Below are 13,771 nucleotides of genomic sequence, written 5' to 3'. Positions count from 1 at the left end.
AACAGTGGATTGTGAGTGATTTTGAATAATTTTTAACAAATCTCATATTCAATAACAGTGGATTTGAGATGGGATTTTAAAATCACTAGTTGAATAACAGAAAATTTTTTAAAAATCACAAATCTTCTAAAATCCTGTTTTGAATACACTCTGTAAGACATCAGAATATAAATAGTTCAAAAATCAGGTCATGGAAAGCTTCTTGAGCGCATAGGTGACACGACAAAGTACAAAACATTCCACAAAATTTCCACTTTAGGTATTAAATTCTATTTCTTAACACTAAATAAGACAAATATCAATATTATTATAAATCAGAGTAATCATATGATACTATGGGTACCACATATTTTTTTGTTCATAATAGATAACATTCTTTATATAGAGTAGTAATCATATGATACTATGGGCACTACATATTTTTTGTTCATAATAGATAACATTCTTTATATAAAGTAGGTTTTACGTTAATTAATACATTGTCGACAACATCACATAAGACAATGTAATTACTAAAGACCTAATTCATAAGGTACTCCGGTTGGTTTCAACCACACATCTCCATCAAGAAGCCTTCCTATGGTGAAATTAGCTGCTTCCTTGGGATCAGTTATCTTTCTAAATCCCTTCCATGTCACTCGCTTCTTTGCATCAGCTCCAGGGCCGTTGTTTTCATATTCTCCATAATAGAGAGTAGATAGGCGGCTAAGGTCATTGTCCCATGGGATCCAACCCACAGGATCGATAAAATCATCAATGAATGACTCCATAAAGACCACTCTTGATAATACACCCCACGGTCGTCCAAGAAATGAATTTACCATTCTTTTTACCGGAGCAAGATCTTTACTAGCCGTTATGTTACATTTCTGGCTATCACGAGATTGAGCAGTTATGACATTGCTCTGTCCTTGGATTGGTTTCCGAGGCTCAATCTGACAGTATTGGAATACCGCCGAAGCTTGACCGCAGATGAAGTCCACCGTGCCCGTGATGTAGCAATCACGGTAGAACTGTTTCTTTGAGTGGGCATACAATGTGTCTTGATTCGCTTCAATATGGCAACGGTAGATGATTACTTGATCCCCGCTAACTCGAAGTGCAACTGCTGGTCCCTTATCCGGTCCGGCGGTGTTCTGTATGCAGAGATCTTGGGCCATGAAGTCATCTCCATCGACGGCTGCGATTATATAAATCACGTTAGAGTTTTAAAAAATACAATAATAAGTAGATTATGTTCAATGCGTTCATGTGAATAATAGAATCCTTAAATCCATTTGGTTTCATTCGGTTTCTATACGATTCACTTATATATCTATTGTAGCTTAATAATATTAATCAATAATTCTCTAATATTATCATTTTTACAGAATCAAATAATGACGTTAACATCTCAACTATGGAAGAACATTGAAACGATAAAGATACTGTCATAAAATCTATTTGCAATTCATAATAAGTAGACACGATAAACTGACTCATGATAAATTAATCCATTTTTTAAAATTCGGTTTCTATACAATACACTTCAATTATCTATTATAGCTTAATAACATTAATCCATAATTCCTTAACATCATTTTTAAATTCTTAACTATTGAAGAGCATTTAAACGATAAAGATACTTTCATAAATCTGTTTACTTTAATATTTCATTTTGTTTACCATTATCAAACTTCAAACATAACTGTAGGAATTAGTTTGAATCCCAAGTTTTGTTTCTCTCAAGTCTCGTGAAACCAAGAAAAGGAGAAGTCAAAGACTGGTTTTGGAAGAGAATGTTTCAAGGAGAAGAGGAAAAACAGAAGACACGAGTTGAGTGAGAGGCTTCCAAAGATAAGGTTCAAGATAAGATTAGAAGTCTCTCGACTCTTGGATGTTCACTTTGCAATAGACACAATCTTAGGTTCATACACTGTGGGGCTGGTCCGATCTGAAGGAGGCAAAGCAAAGCAGGCCTGTGTTTCTCTCCGCCTACCTTAGTATCAGTGCCAAGCTTGAAGACCAAGCAAAACGGGAAGTTTTAACCAGAGTTTAGTTCTCTTTACCCTAGTTAAGAGAGTAGTCTTGGTTTGTCTATAAAAGCATATTGTAGATGAAGTGTATGAACTAGTGTGAGTGAAAGAACCAGAAAGAAGTGTAAACAGTGATTAAGAGCTCGGTTTGAGCTAAGTTTCTTAGTGGATTTTCCGGAGATCTTCTCCGGCGAGACGTAGGATTCCTCCCAAGGATCCGAACTCGTTAAATCTTGTGTGCACTTTCTTTTAAGCTTTTATCTTTCTAGTTTGCAAACTTCACACGAGTGTTTTAGAAACAGAGAGAGAGTACTTTAAATCACTAAAAGCTAGCTACTTTTACATTTTCAAGGTACAAATCTCTACAGATTGGTATCAGAGCTCCAGGTTTGGAGAAGTTTTCATCTCAGATCCGAAGCCATGTCTTCATCAAGGGTTGAGATGGAGAAGTTCAACGGGAAAGGCGACTTCATGCTCTGGAAAGAAAAGCTTTTAGCACATCTGGAGATGTTGGGTCTGCTGAAAGGGTGGAACGAAGAACAAGCTCCTGAGACTAAAGAGTCATCTGCAGAAACGAGTGAAGGGGTGACTGCAGAGACTGCTCCAAAACAAGCTGCAACACAGGCTGAAACTGCTGCAGAAAAGTCTCAAAAGGAGAAAAAAGGGAAGGCAAGATCTACTATCATTCTAAGTGTAGGAGACAATTTCCTCACGAAGATTATCAAGGAAAGATCCGTTGCAGGTATGATTAAGGTTCTAGACCATCTGTACATGGCTAAATCATTACCAAATAGGATATATCTTAAGGAGAGGCTTTACGGCTATAAGATGAGTGATAGTATGACAGTAGAGGAGAACATGAATGATTTCTTGAGGTTGATAGCTGATCTAGAACATGTTAAGGTGATAGTTTCGGATGAAGATCAGGCTATTATTCTGCTTATAGCTTTGCCAAAGCAGTTCGACCAGCTTAAAGATACATTGAAGTATGGAAACACTTCTTTGTCTCTAGATGAGATTACTGGTGCTATCAGATCTAAAGAGCTTGAACTAGGAGTAAGTGGAAAGTTACCGAAGCAAAGTTCAGATGCTTTGTTTGTTCAAGAAAGGGGTAGATCTGAAAATAGAGACAAGGGAAGTGACAAAGGGAAACAGAACAAGAGGTCTAAGTCTAAGGGGAAGAAAACTTATTGGATTTGTGGTAAATATGGACACTACAAGAAGCAGTGCTATGTATGGAAGGAAAGAAACAAGCAGCAGAAAGATGGTTCCATGGAGAGGGGTGAATCATTAGCCGTGATAGGTCAAATCACTGATGCTGCAGCTCTCATGGTATCAGAAGCGCTTATATCACTTGGCGAAGATTTTAAAGAGCAGTGGATCATGGATACAGGTTGTTCCTTCCACATGAACCCTAGGAGAGACTGGTTCATTGAGCTAAATGAATCAGGTTCTGGAAGAGTGAGAATGGCAAATGATACATACTCAGAAGTGAAAAGAGTTGGGAGCATAAGGATAAAGAATGAAGACAAATCAACAGTCCTTCTGAAGAATGTGAGGTATGTACCAGAAATGTCAAAGAACCTTATCTCACTCGACACATTAGAAGATCAAGGATGCTGGTTTCAGTTGAGAGATGGAATAATGAAGGTCAACAAAGGTTGCACGACCTTAATCAAAGGTCAGAAGACTGGCACACTCTATGTGTTAAAAGGACCAGTTTTAACTGGAGAAGTAAGTATCTCAGAGGGTTTAAAAGATGAGACACGATTATGGCACAGAAGATTGGGTCATATGAGTCAGAAAAGTATGAAGGCATTGCTTAAGAAGGCTATTTAGACAGCTCAAAGGTAACAGATTTGGAGTTCTGTGAGGATTGTGTTTATGGAAAAGCACATCGAGTCAGTTTCGGTATTGGGAAGCATGTTACCAAGGAGAAGCTAGAATACATACATTTAGACTTATGGGGATCACCAAATGTTCCCTTGACAATAGGAAAGTGTCAATACTTCATCTCTTTCATAGACGACTACTCAAGGAAGACATCTCTTCATCTCTTTCATGAAGGCATTGCTTAAGAAGGTTATTTAGACAGCTCAAAGGTAACAGATTTGGAGTTCTGTGAGGATTGTGTTTATGGAAAAGCACATCGAGTCAGTTTCGGTATTGGGAAGCATGTTACCAAGGAGAAGCTAGAATACATACATTTAGACTTATGGGGATCACCAAATGTTCCCTTGACGATAGGCAAGTGCCAATACTTCATCTCTTTCATAGACGACTACTCAAGGAAGACATGGATATATTTTTTGAAGAAGAAAGATGAAGCCTATGGTAGTTTTCTGGAATGGAAGAAGATGGTTGAGAATCAGTTAAACAGGAAGGTCAAGATACTCAGAACATATAATGGCTTAGAATTCTGCAACAAAGAGTTTGATGATTTCTGCAAGCAAGAAGGTATTGTAAGACATAGAACATGTGCTTACACTCCACAACAGAATGGAGTTGCAGAAAGAATGAACAGGACCATTCTTGAAAAGGTTAGAAGTGTTCTAAGTGAATCAGGGCTTCCAAAAGTCTTTTGGGTTGAAGCTGCATCAACAGCAGTTTATCAGATAAATAGATCGCCATCATCTACGATTGAGTTTGAAGTACTAGAGGAGGTTTGGACAGGTACTAGACCAAGATATGAGGAGTTAAGAGTTTTTGGTTCAGTAGCTTACATCCACAGTGATCAAAGGAAGCTTAATCCGAGAGCAAAGAAAGGGGTGTTTGTTGGGTAGCCTCCTGGGGTAAAACGATACAAATTCTGGTTAGTTGAGGAGAAGAAATGTGCTGTCACCAGAGATGCAACATTTCAAGAAGAAAATATGTATAAACATCTGAATCAACCCTCACAATCAGAAGCTGAACCACAAAACATTCAGGCACCAATTATCTATGAAATCAATCATGGTGATTTCAATTATTTAGGTGGAGCTCAGGAAGGCACAGAGTCTGATCAAGCTGAGAGACTGCTCAGTGACGACAAAGAACAAGAAAGTGACACTGAGAATGAAGAATCTCAAGTCAACAATCAACTGGAGAACTATTAGTTGGCCAGAGATAGAGAGAGGAGACCCACCAGACTACCACTAAAATTCAGAGATTCAAATTTGGTGGAAATCAGTCAAGATGAAGAAAAATTGGTCGGTTTTGCATTAATGATAACTGGAGATGGTGGATATCCTGAGCCGTGTTGTTACGATGAAGCAATACTGGATAAAGATGCAAAGTCTTGGAAAGAGGCAATGGATGAAGATATGCACTCATTGCTCAAGAATCAGAAATGGACACTAACCGAGAAACCAAAGAAAAATAAGGTGATAGGCTGCAAGTGGGTATACAAAAGGAAGTCAAGTGTACCTGGAATTGATCAACCAAGATTCAAGGCCAGATTTGTTGCTAAAGGTTATCTACAAAAGGAAGGGATAGATTACCAAGAAATTTTCTCTCCGGTTGTGAAACATGTCTCCATACGACTGACTTTGTCATATGTGGTTCAACAAGATCTTGAATTGGAGCAGATGGATGTCAAAACGGCGTTCTTACATGGAAATCTGGATGAACACATATTGATGGAGCAGCCAGAAGGATACAAAATCGAGTCACAAACTAAAGAGGTATGTCTTCTCAAGAAATCTCTATATGGGCTAAAACAAGCACCAAGGCAATGGAATCAGAGATTTGATACTTTCATGAGGAACTCAAGGTATCTTAGAAGCAGTTTTGACCACTGTATCTACTATCAGAAGCTTGAGGACAACACCTACATATACTTGCTTCTATATGTCGATGACATGCTCATTGCTGCCAAGAACAAGGAGAAAATTCAAGAACTTAAGGGTTTACTGATTGCAGAATTTGAAATGAAAGATTTAGGAGAAGCAAGGAAGATTCTGGGTACGGAGATCAAGAGAGACAGAACAAATGGGACACTTGAAGTGTCACAGAAACAATATTTGCAGAAGGTCCTTCAAGAATTCAGAATGGATCAGTCAAAAGCGGTTTCAACTCCATTAGGGGTCCAGTTTAAACTTAAAGTTGCATTAGATGAAGAAATAGCTTCTCAAGAGGATTACATGAAGTCAATTCTCCTACTCAAATGCCGTTGGTAGTATCATGTACTCGATGATTGGAACAAGACCTGATCTTGCTTACCCTTTATGTGTCGTGAGCAGATATATGAGTAAACCAGTGAAGGAACACTGGCAAGCTGTGAAGTGGGTTTTAAGATACATCAAAGAAACTCAAGACCTCAGTTTAATCTACACGAAGCATGACAGTTCAGAGATTAAAGGGTTTTGTGACTCTGACTTTGCAGCTGACCTAGATAAGAGAAGGTCAGTAACTGGATATGTTTTCACTGCAGGTGGAAATGTTATCAGCTGGAAATCAGGCCTACAGAAGGTAGTAGCTTTGTTTACTACTAAGGCAGAGTATATGGCATTGATTGAAGCCATAAAGGAAGGAATTTGGCTGAAAGGTCTTGCAAGTGAGTTAGGATTCGAGCAAGATCATGTTGAAGTCATGTGTGATTCACATAGTGTTATCTCACTATCAAAGAACTCTGTTCATCACGAGAGAACTAAGCACATTGATGTGCGTCTGCATTTTATCAGAGACAAAATTGCAGAAGGAGAAGTAAAGGTTGTGAAGGTGTCTACATCATGGAATCCTGCAGATATCTTTACAAAGACTGTTCCTGTGAGCAAACTTCAAAATGCTTTGGAGTTGCTCAGAATTTCAAGTCACTAAAGAAGAAGTGAAGAATCCGGAGAAGAGGAAAGTCCAAGTATACTAAGAAGAAGAATCAAGTTGGAGTGGTATTCAAACCAAAGTGGAGTTTTGTAGGGATTAGTTTGAATCCCATGTTCTGTTTCTCTCAAGTCTCGTGAAACCAAGAAAAGGAGAAGTCAAAGACTGGTTTTGGAAGAGAATGTTTCAAGGAGAAGAGGAAAAACAGAAGACACGAGTTGAGTGAGAGGCTTCCAAAGATAAGGTTCAAGATAAGATTAGAAGTCTCTCGACTCTTGGATGTTCACTTTGCAATAGACACAATCTTAGGTTCATACACTGTGGGGCTGGTCCGATCTGAAGGAGGCAAAGCAAAGCAGGCCTGTGTTTCTCTCCGCCTACCTTAGTATCAGTGCCAAGCTTGAAGACCAAGCAAAACGGGAAGTTTTAACCAGAGTTTAGTTCTCTTTACCCTAGTTAAGAGAGTAGTCTTGGTTTGTCTATAAAAGCATATTGTAGATGAAGTGTATGAACTAGTGTGAGTGAAAGAACCAGAAAGAAGTGTAAACAGTGATTAAGAGCTCGGTTTGAGCTAAGTTTCTTAGTGGATTTTCCGGAGATCTTCTCCGGCGAGACGTAGGATTCCTCCCAAGGATCCGAACTCGTTNAGGTTCGTACACTGTGGGGCTGGTCCGATCTGAAGGAGGCAAAGCAAAGCAGGCCTGCGTTTCTCTCCGCCTACCTTAGTATCAGTGCCAAGCTTGAAGACCAAGCAAAACGGGAAGTTCTAACCAGAGTTAAGTTCTCTTTACCCTAGTTAAGAGAGTAGTCTTGGTTTGTCTATAAAAGCATATTGTAGATGAAGTGTATGAACTAGTGTGAGTGAAAGAACCAGAGAGAAGTGTAAATAATGATTAAGAGCTCGGTTTGAGCTAAGTTTCTTAGTGGATTTTCCGGAGATCTTCTCCGACGAGACGTAGGATTCCTCCCAAGGATCCGAACTCGTTAAATCTTGTGTGCACTTTCTTTTAAACTTTTATCTTTCAAGTTTGCAAACTTCACACGAGTGTTTTAGAAACAGAGAGAGTACTTTAAATCACTAAAAGCTAGCTACTTTTACATTTTCAAGATACAAATCTCTACAATAACATATAGTCCTATATATATCTTCCTACTGAGAGAAACAAACACATTCAATAAAATTTTATCCATCTTATAATTATGCTTTAACAAGAAAATATACTAAACTCAATGAATATAGTCAAACGCTAAAAAATTTATTCAAATCTTTTTGCAATCCAATCATAGTACAAATTTAACCATCTTTTTTTTCTAGATTTATGTTTAGTTTAAAATGCATATGATACTATATCCAAGATTTGATCTTATTATTCAAGTTAAGAATTGATTAATCTAGTAAAATTAATAAATATAGAAAAAGCAATAATATATTAGAGATAAAGAGATATTATATTACCTAATGTTGCGGAATGAAAAAATTTTGTTCCGTCTTTGACACTCAAATTCCCGGTTAGAATGGTTGCGTCTCTTCCGTCTCCAATGATGGTTAAATTGGTTTTCGGTTTACCAATTTTAACGATCTCGTCGTAAATTCCCTTTTTCACGTATATGACGAATCTTGTTTTGCTGAAAACCGGTGCCGCCGCCACCGCTTCGTTTATGGTTCTGTAGTTACCGGTACCATCTTTAGATACCACAAGATTTGCTTTACTCTTGAGTGCCTACACATTAACGAACAACGTCGAAATTTTAAATAGTCTAGCAATTGACTAACAAGAAAATACGTGTCAAAAATGATCCCTACGTTGTTGCTAGTTTTAAGACTTGTGGAGGTTTTGGGTTATAGATATTGTAAATATCTCCGCCTTTTGTCCAATTATGATAGGCTTGCTCTTTTAAAAATTATGAAAGGTTTGTTCTTTTGAAAATTAGCGCAATTTTTTTTAACAATATGTAAGTTTAATTGAAAAACCGTAGAAAACAAAATCTGAATAGAAACCAATTTTTTTTCTTTTTTTGGTCTTCTATGATTAATTATGATACTAAAAAAGACTCAGAAACATGAAAAAGCGGAACATGAACTAAGAAAACAGAGCACAACACTTGTAAATAAAGACAAGAAGATTAAGCTTCAGCGATAGATTAATTTGATTAACACATCTCTTATTCAATCCGTGTATCTAACCAAGTACAAACGTTACATACTCGGATTGATACCATTTTTTTAAAAGACCAATTTTAAAAAATACCCATTTTTATAACAAAAGGTTATCTTGGTTGATATCATATTTTTGCCATGAAAGTATACATTTTTATAGTGGGCGTAGCAAATATAAAAGCATGTTTCAATTTTAAGGGATGTCGATAAATTTTGGTATACAAAAGAATACTTAATGTTTTAATTGTGAGATTAATATAACAAGTGCTTTTTCACTACCTTGGAATCAAGATCAGAGGACGTCGAAGGAACCACCATCTCTATCAAATCAGAGGACGTTGAGGGAACCACCATCTTTAATAAGACCAAAGAAAGTTGAAAATGCAAATGTTAGAGTAGAGAAACAAAAAAGGCTATTAGAGCAAAGATAAAAACTGAAAGCTTGGAGTAAGGAACTCAAAAACAGAGCACAGCACTTGTAAATAAAAGACAAGGAGATTAAGCTTCAGCGATAAATTAAATTGATCCACGTATCTCTTGTTCAGTCCGAGTATATATAACCATGTACAAACGTTTATAAAATATTCTAAAATAAATCTATTGTGGCCTTTTGTTAATCATGATGGGGCTGCTATAATCTGTACTACATAAATTTGGTAACAACATTTATCAGAATCGTTTTTAAAACCCAATGAAGAAAAAAAAAACTGAAAACAAACCAATGTTTTAAGAACGAAGATTCAAAATTAAATATTTTGGGTATCCTCCAATGGGTTTGTTGGTTCATGCTGCGTTCTTTCCTAGATAACATATATTGAATATTTCTATTGTGAGCTCTTTTTAAATGCAATGTAAAAAAGTGTATTATCCACCTGAATAAAAGTAATAGTCATGGTTAACACTACTAAATGCTTGCAAACAGAGAGAGTTAAACCCTAAGTTTAGTGGCTCCTAAACCCAAATACTACATATAACCTACATGTATTCATCATGTCCACCGTATAACCGACGTTATCGTAGAATCTAAGATAGTCTTTGTTCGCCAAAGATGTGAGAGCGGTATCAAAACAACCAATAGCAAGGTCTAAAGTTTCTGAGCATACCTTATATGAACCCTTAGAACTGGGATCGGTTGTGCTGTTTTTGAGTGATTGGAACTGCTTCATCATATATGAGAATTTTCGAGAATCATAATTAATCAAATATTTGGCGAGGTCAAAGTAATCCAGTGTTGCAATTCCAGGGATTGAATCCAGGACTTCAAAGCAAACTGATTCATTGATATCTCTATCCTTTTGTGTGCAGATGTCGATGATTTGACTTTTTGTAACTTCCGTATTATATCTTGCATATGATGAGACAACAAAAAGAAGTAAAAACACTATAGGAACCAAGAAAAAGTTGTTTTTAACATATGTAACCATTTTTAGTTTTCCAAATCTTAGAGAACTTTTGTGATATCTGTTTTTGGAGATGTGATTTCTAAATCTATATAGAATTGTAAATAATGGAAATCAAAACATATTGATTTTGAAATAACATGTTTTATCCTTAAAATTGAATTCTTCTATTTAACACTTTCAAATCCATGCAAATCCATTTAAAAGATAATGTGGATTTTGAAATCTAAAAAAAAAATCATTAAATGAATAACATGGTATTTTAACAAGTATTTGTAAATCATATAACCAATAACACACAATTTGATAAGTATTTTAAAATCAATGATTGAATAACATATGATTTTTGTTTGGACTTCCAAATCCATTAAAATCATAGAACCAATAACCCCACCTAACTTTTGGGGCAAATTGTGAGATTATTTATAGGGTGAAAGCATATCTTTCAATTTAAATGCTAACGGATTTTGTTTACTTTTTGCTGTAAATGCTAACATATTATGTACCATAAAAAGGGAGATTTGTATAAATACACCAAATCTTATAAAAAAATTGAAACTACACTTAATATTATAGTTATTTGAAAACTACATATTTTGAAATGAAAATGGACAGAAATACCCTTGTTATTAAACAATTTTAACAATTAAATAAAAATAAGAAAAACTTAATTTATATTTAAAAATAATTAAACTTTAAAAATAAATTACTTTTAAAAATGGTTAAATTCGAAATAAATTATTTAATAAATAAAATTTTATAACAAAAACGTATTTATTATATTTTAAATTATGATTACATGAATCAATTTTTGATCTTATAATTTTGAATAAAAAAAGATGAATTTAAATATTTTTGTTGATATTATTTAGATTTAAATTTCTTTTGAAATAAATAATTTAAGATTATACAATTTATAATATATATAGATATATATATCAACATTTTAGATTTATTTTAATCAATGTTGATTTATTTACAATGTGACTTTTTGAACAATCGTTTTGTTTTTTTACTTCTATTGACTTAATTATCTTTGTCATCGACTTATATTTAAACAGTTGACTTATGTTATGGCTAGTAGATTTTTAACATAGTCGATTTCTTTAATTGTTGACATTTTTTTTTTGTTCATCGATTTATATTTGTTTTTTGTTGATTTGTTTATTTATTGTTGACTTATTATATTCTACGTTGATTTATTAATAAGGTCTATATTTTGAATGGTTGACTTAAGTTTAATTTTTGTCGACTTATTTATTTTTTCATCGATTTATTTTAAATATGTCAATTTTTTTTTGTTTGATTGTTTTTTTACATAGTCGACTTTTGATGATGTTGACTTGTTTGTTTTGTTTGTTAACTTATATTTTTTTCCCGTCGATTTGTTTGGTTTTAATAGACTTATTTCATTTTAAGTTGACTTATTAATACGATTGATTTTGAACTGTAGACTTATATTTTATTCATGTTGATTTATGTTTTTTCTTTGTTGACTTATATTAACAAAGTCGATTTATTTTTTTATTAATTGATTTGTTACATAGTCGATTTTTTGAACCGTTGATTTATTTTCTTAAAGCTCATAATTTTTAATAATTTTATTAAACTTGATAATTATCCAAATAAATTGAAATATATAATTATTTTTAAAAACTTTTTTACTTATAATTATTAGTGATTTATATATTTATTTAAAATTATTATTATCTAAAAGTATTTACTAAACATAAATCATAAAAGAATAATTCTAATTAATTTTATTTTAGTTGTTATATAATAAATTTTTAAAATTAAATTACTAAATAATACCAGATTTTTAATCTCAATTGAGTGATCCACGATCATTTTTATTTCATTTATCTGATTTTTAATTTTCGTTATTGATTAATATTATCCATAATAAACTACTTCATCATTATCTAAAATTTTTCAATATCTAATTTATAAACAGTGGTTTTTAAAAATAATTTTCTAACATAAATTAATTTAATTATTTTGTGTTTATTTTTTAACGTTTAATTAATTATTAATTAAGGGAAGATTTTCTTTATTTTATCTGAATTAAATATTTTTAGTTATTGATTAATATTATATATAATAAATCAATTCATCATTTTCAAAAACAATTTAGCAAAATTCCAAATATTTACTTTACACAATGTTTTTAAAATGAATTTTTTTTATGAATTAACTTAATTAAATTGTATTTATTTTTAATAATTTGTAATTGAGGAAAAAAATAGTCATTTAGTGCAATACATAAGGTACATTTCAAAGAGTTAAAAAAATTAGTATAGGTTCCAAATTTCCTATTAAGTTTAAGGTATGTATTCAAATATTTTCTTTATGGACAGAAAAAACAGATAGAAATGATAGTTTTCTAATTAGTCTTGTTTATATATGGAAAAGATAAATAAAATTCCTAACCAACTTTTGTTTATGGATAGAAAAAACAAATAATAAGATAGTTTTCTAATCAGTCTCTTTTATGAATAGAAAGATAAATTGAAAAATTAATTAATATAATTAATTTGATTACCAGAAAATCTCTCACGTTTGTTGTTAATCACGTTTAGACCTACCAATTCGGAAAGGTTAGGCCGTATAAAAAAAAATCTGAAAACTCAAACGGAAACTAACTCAAGGGTTATTGGTTCTATGATTTTAATAGATTTAGAAATCAATGATTTATCATTCAATCATTAATTTTAAAATACTTATCAAAATTATGTGTTATTGGTTCTATGATTTATAAATACTTGTTAAAATTTTTAAAATCTCATGTTATTCATTAAATAATTTGTTTTTGGATTTTAAAATCCACATTATGTTTTAAATAGATTTGAATGGATTTAAAAAGTGAAAAATAGAAGAATTCAAATCCAATGATAAAACATGTTATTTCAAAATCCATGTGTTTTGATTTTCATAATTTTACAATTCTATATGAAGTTAAAAATCATTCATCCAATAACAACTGTGACCCAAATCCAAAATTTTAGATTTACCATTATTAAGTTTTAAACTCCTTAATCCAAAAAACCCCAAAACCCAACCTGAATCCGAAAATATTCAAAATAATACCAATAGTTTTATATCCGAATATCTATTTTTTTTACTCAAAAATTAGCGTATTTACCTAAATAATCCAGATATTCGGGTACAATTTTTGAATATTTGTGTATCTGAAAAATCATGTTTTTCACGGTTTTGAAATTCTATACCTTAATCCGAAAAGACTTGAACCAAATTTTTAAACTTAGCCTATTAAGTTCTAAAGCCTATACTTAAAAGATCCAAACCTGAACTACTCAAACTCGATCGGCGCAACTGAATGCCGAACCATAGGTCAGACAGTGTACCCCAATATTGTGATGCATGTTCCCTTTCAGTTTTCT

At 33.1% G+C, this 13,771-nt stretch overlaps 2 protein-coding genes across 2 annotated transcripts; both read right to left on the bottom strand.

Annotated features, from left to right (window-relative positions):
• On the bottom strand, nt 415-1,215 carry LOC109127513 (probable pectinesterase/pectinesterase inhibitor 19). The gene has a single exon (XM_019232420.1). It carries the CDS (start codon nt 1,158-1,160, stop codon nt 513-515), a length of 648 nt encoding a protein of 215 aa, XP_019087965.1. The 5' UTR covers nt 1,161-1,215; the 3' UTR covers nt 415-512.
• On the bottom strand, nt 8,243-10,419 carry LOC104725616 (probable pectinesterase/pectinesterase inhibitor 42). Its single transcript, XM_019232072.1, has 3 exons — nt 10,074-10,419; nt 9,250-9,324; nt 8,243-8,533 (listed from the first exon to the last, which is right to left on the bottom strand). Exons 1-3 carry the CDS (start codon nt 10,392-10,394, stop codon nt 8,243-8,245), a joined length of 687 nt encoding a protein of 228 aa, XP_019087617.1. The 5' UTR covers nt 10,395-10,419.

The sequence above is a fragment of the Camelina sativa genome, chromosome 11, assembly GCF_000633955.1.
Source record: "Camelina sativa cultivar DH55 chromosome 11, Cs, whole genome shotgun sequence".
In the NCBI taxonomy this organism is placed as follows: Eukaryota; Viridiplantae; Streptophyta; class Magnoliopsida; order Brassicales; family Brassicaceae; genus Camelina; species Camelina sativa.
The sequence above is the reverse complement of the archived record's forward strand: the minus strand, read 5'-3'. Positions and strand labels throughout refer to the sequence as shown.

What these genes read in the sequence shown, in the direction of transcription:
- LOC109127513 (XM_019232420.1), bottom strand. Translation starts at nt 1,160, where the DNA reads ATGGCCCAAGATCTCTGCATACAGAACACCGCCGGACCGGATAAGGGA.
- LOC104725616 (XM_019232072.1), bottom strand. Translation starts at nt 10,394, where the DNA reads ATGGTTACATATGTTAAAAACAACTTTTTCTTGGTTCCTATAGTGTTT. An exon ending in GTTCTAAGGGTTCATATAAG is followed by an intron (nt 9,325 to 10,073) that starts GTATGCTCAGAA and finishes GTCTTATTAAAG; the next exon opens with ATGGTGGTTCCCTCAACGTC. An exon ending in CCTCTGATCTTGATTCCAAG is followed by an intron (nt 8,534 to 9,249) that starts GTAGTGAAAAAG and finishes GTTAATGTGTAG; the next exon opens with GCACTCAAGAGTAAAGCAAA.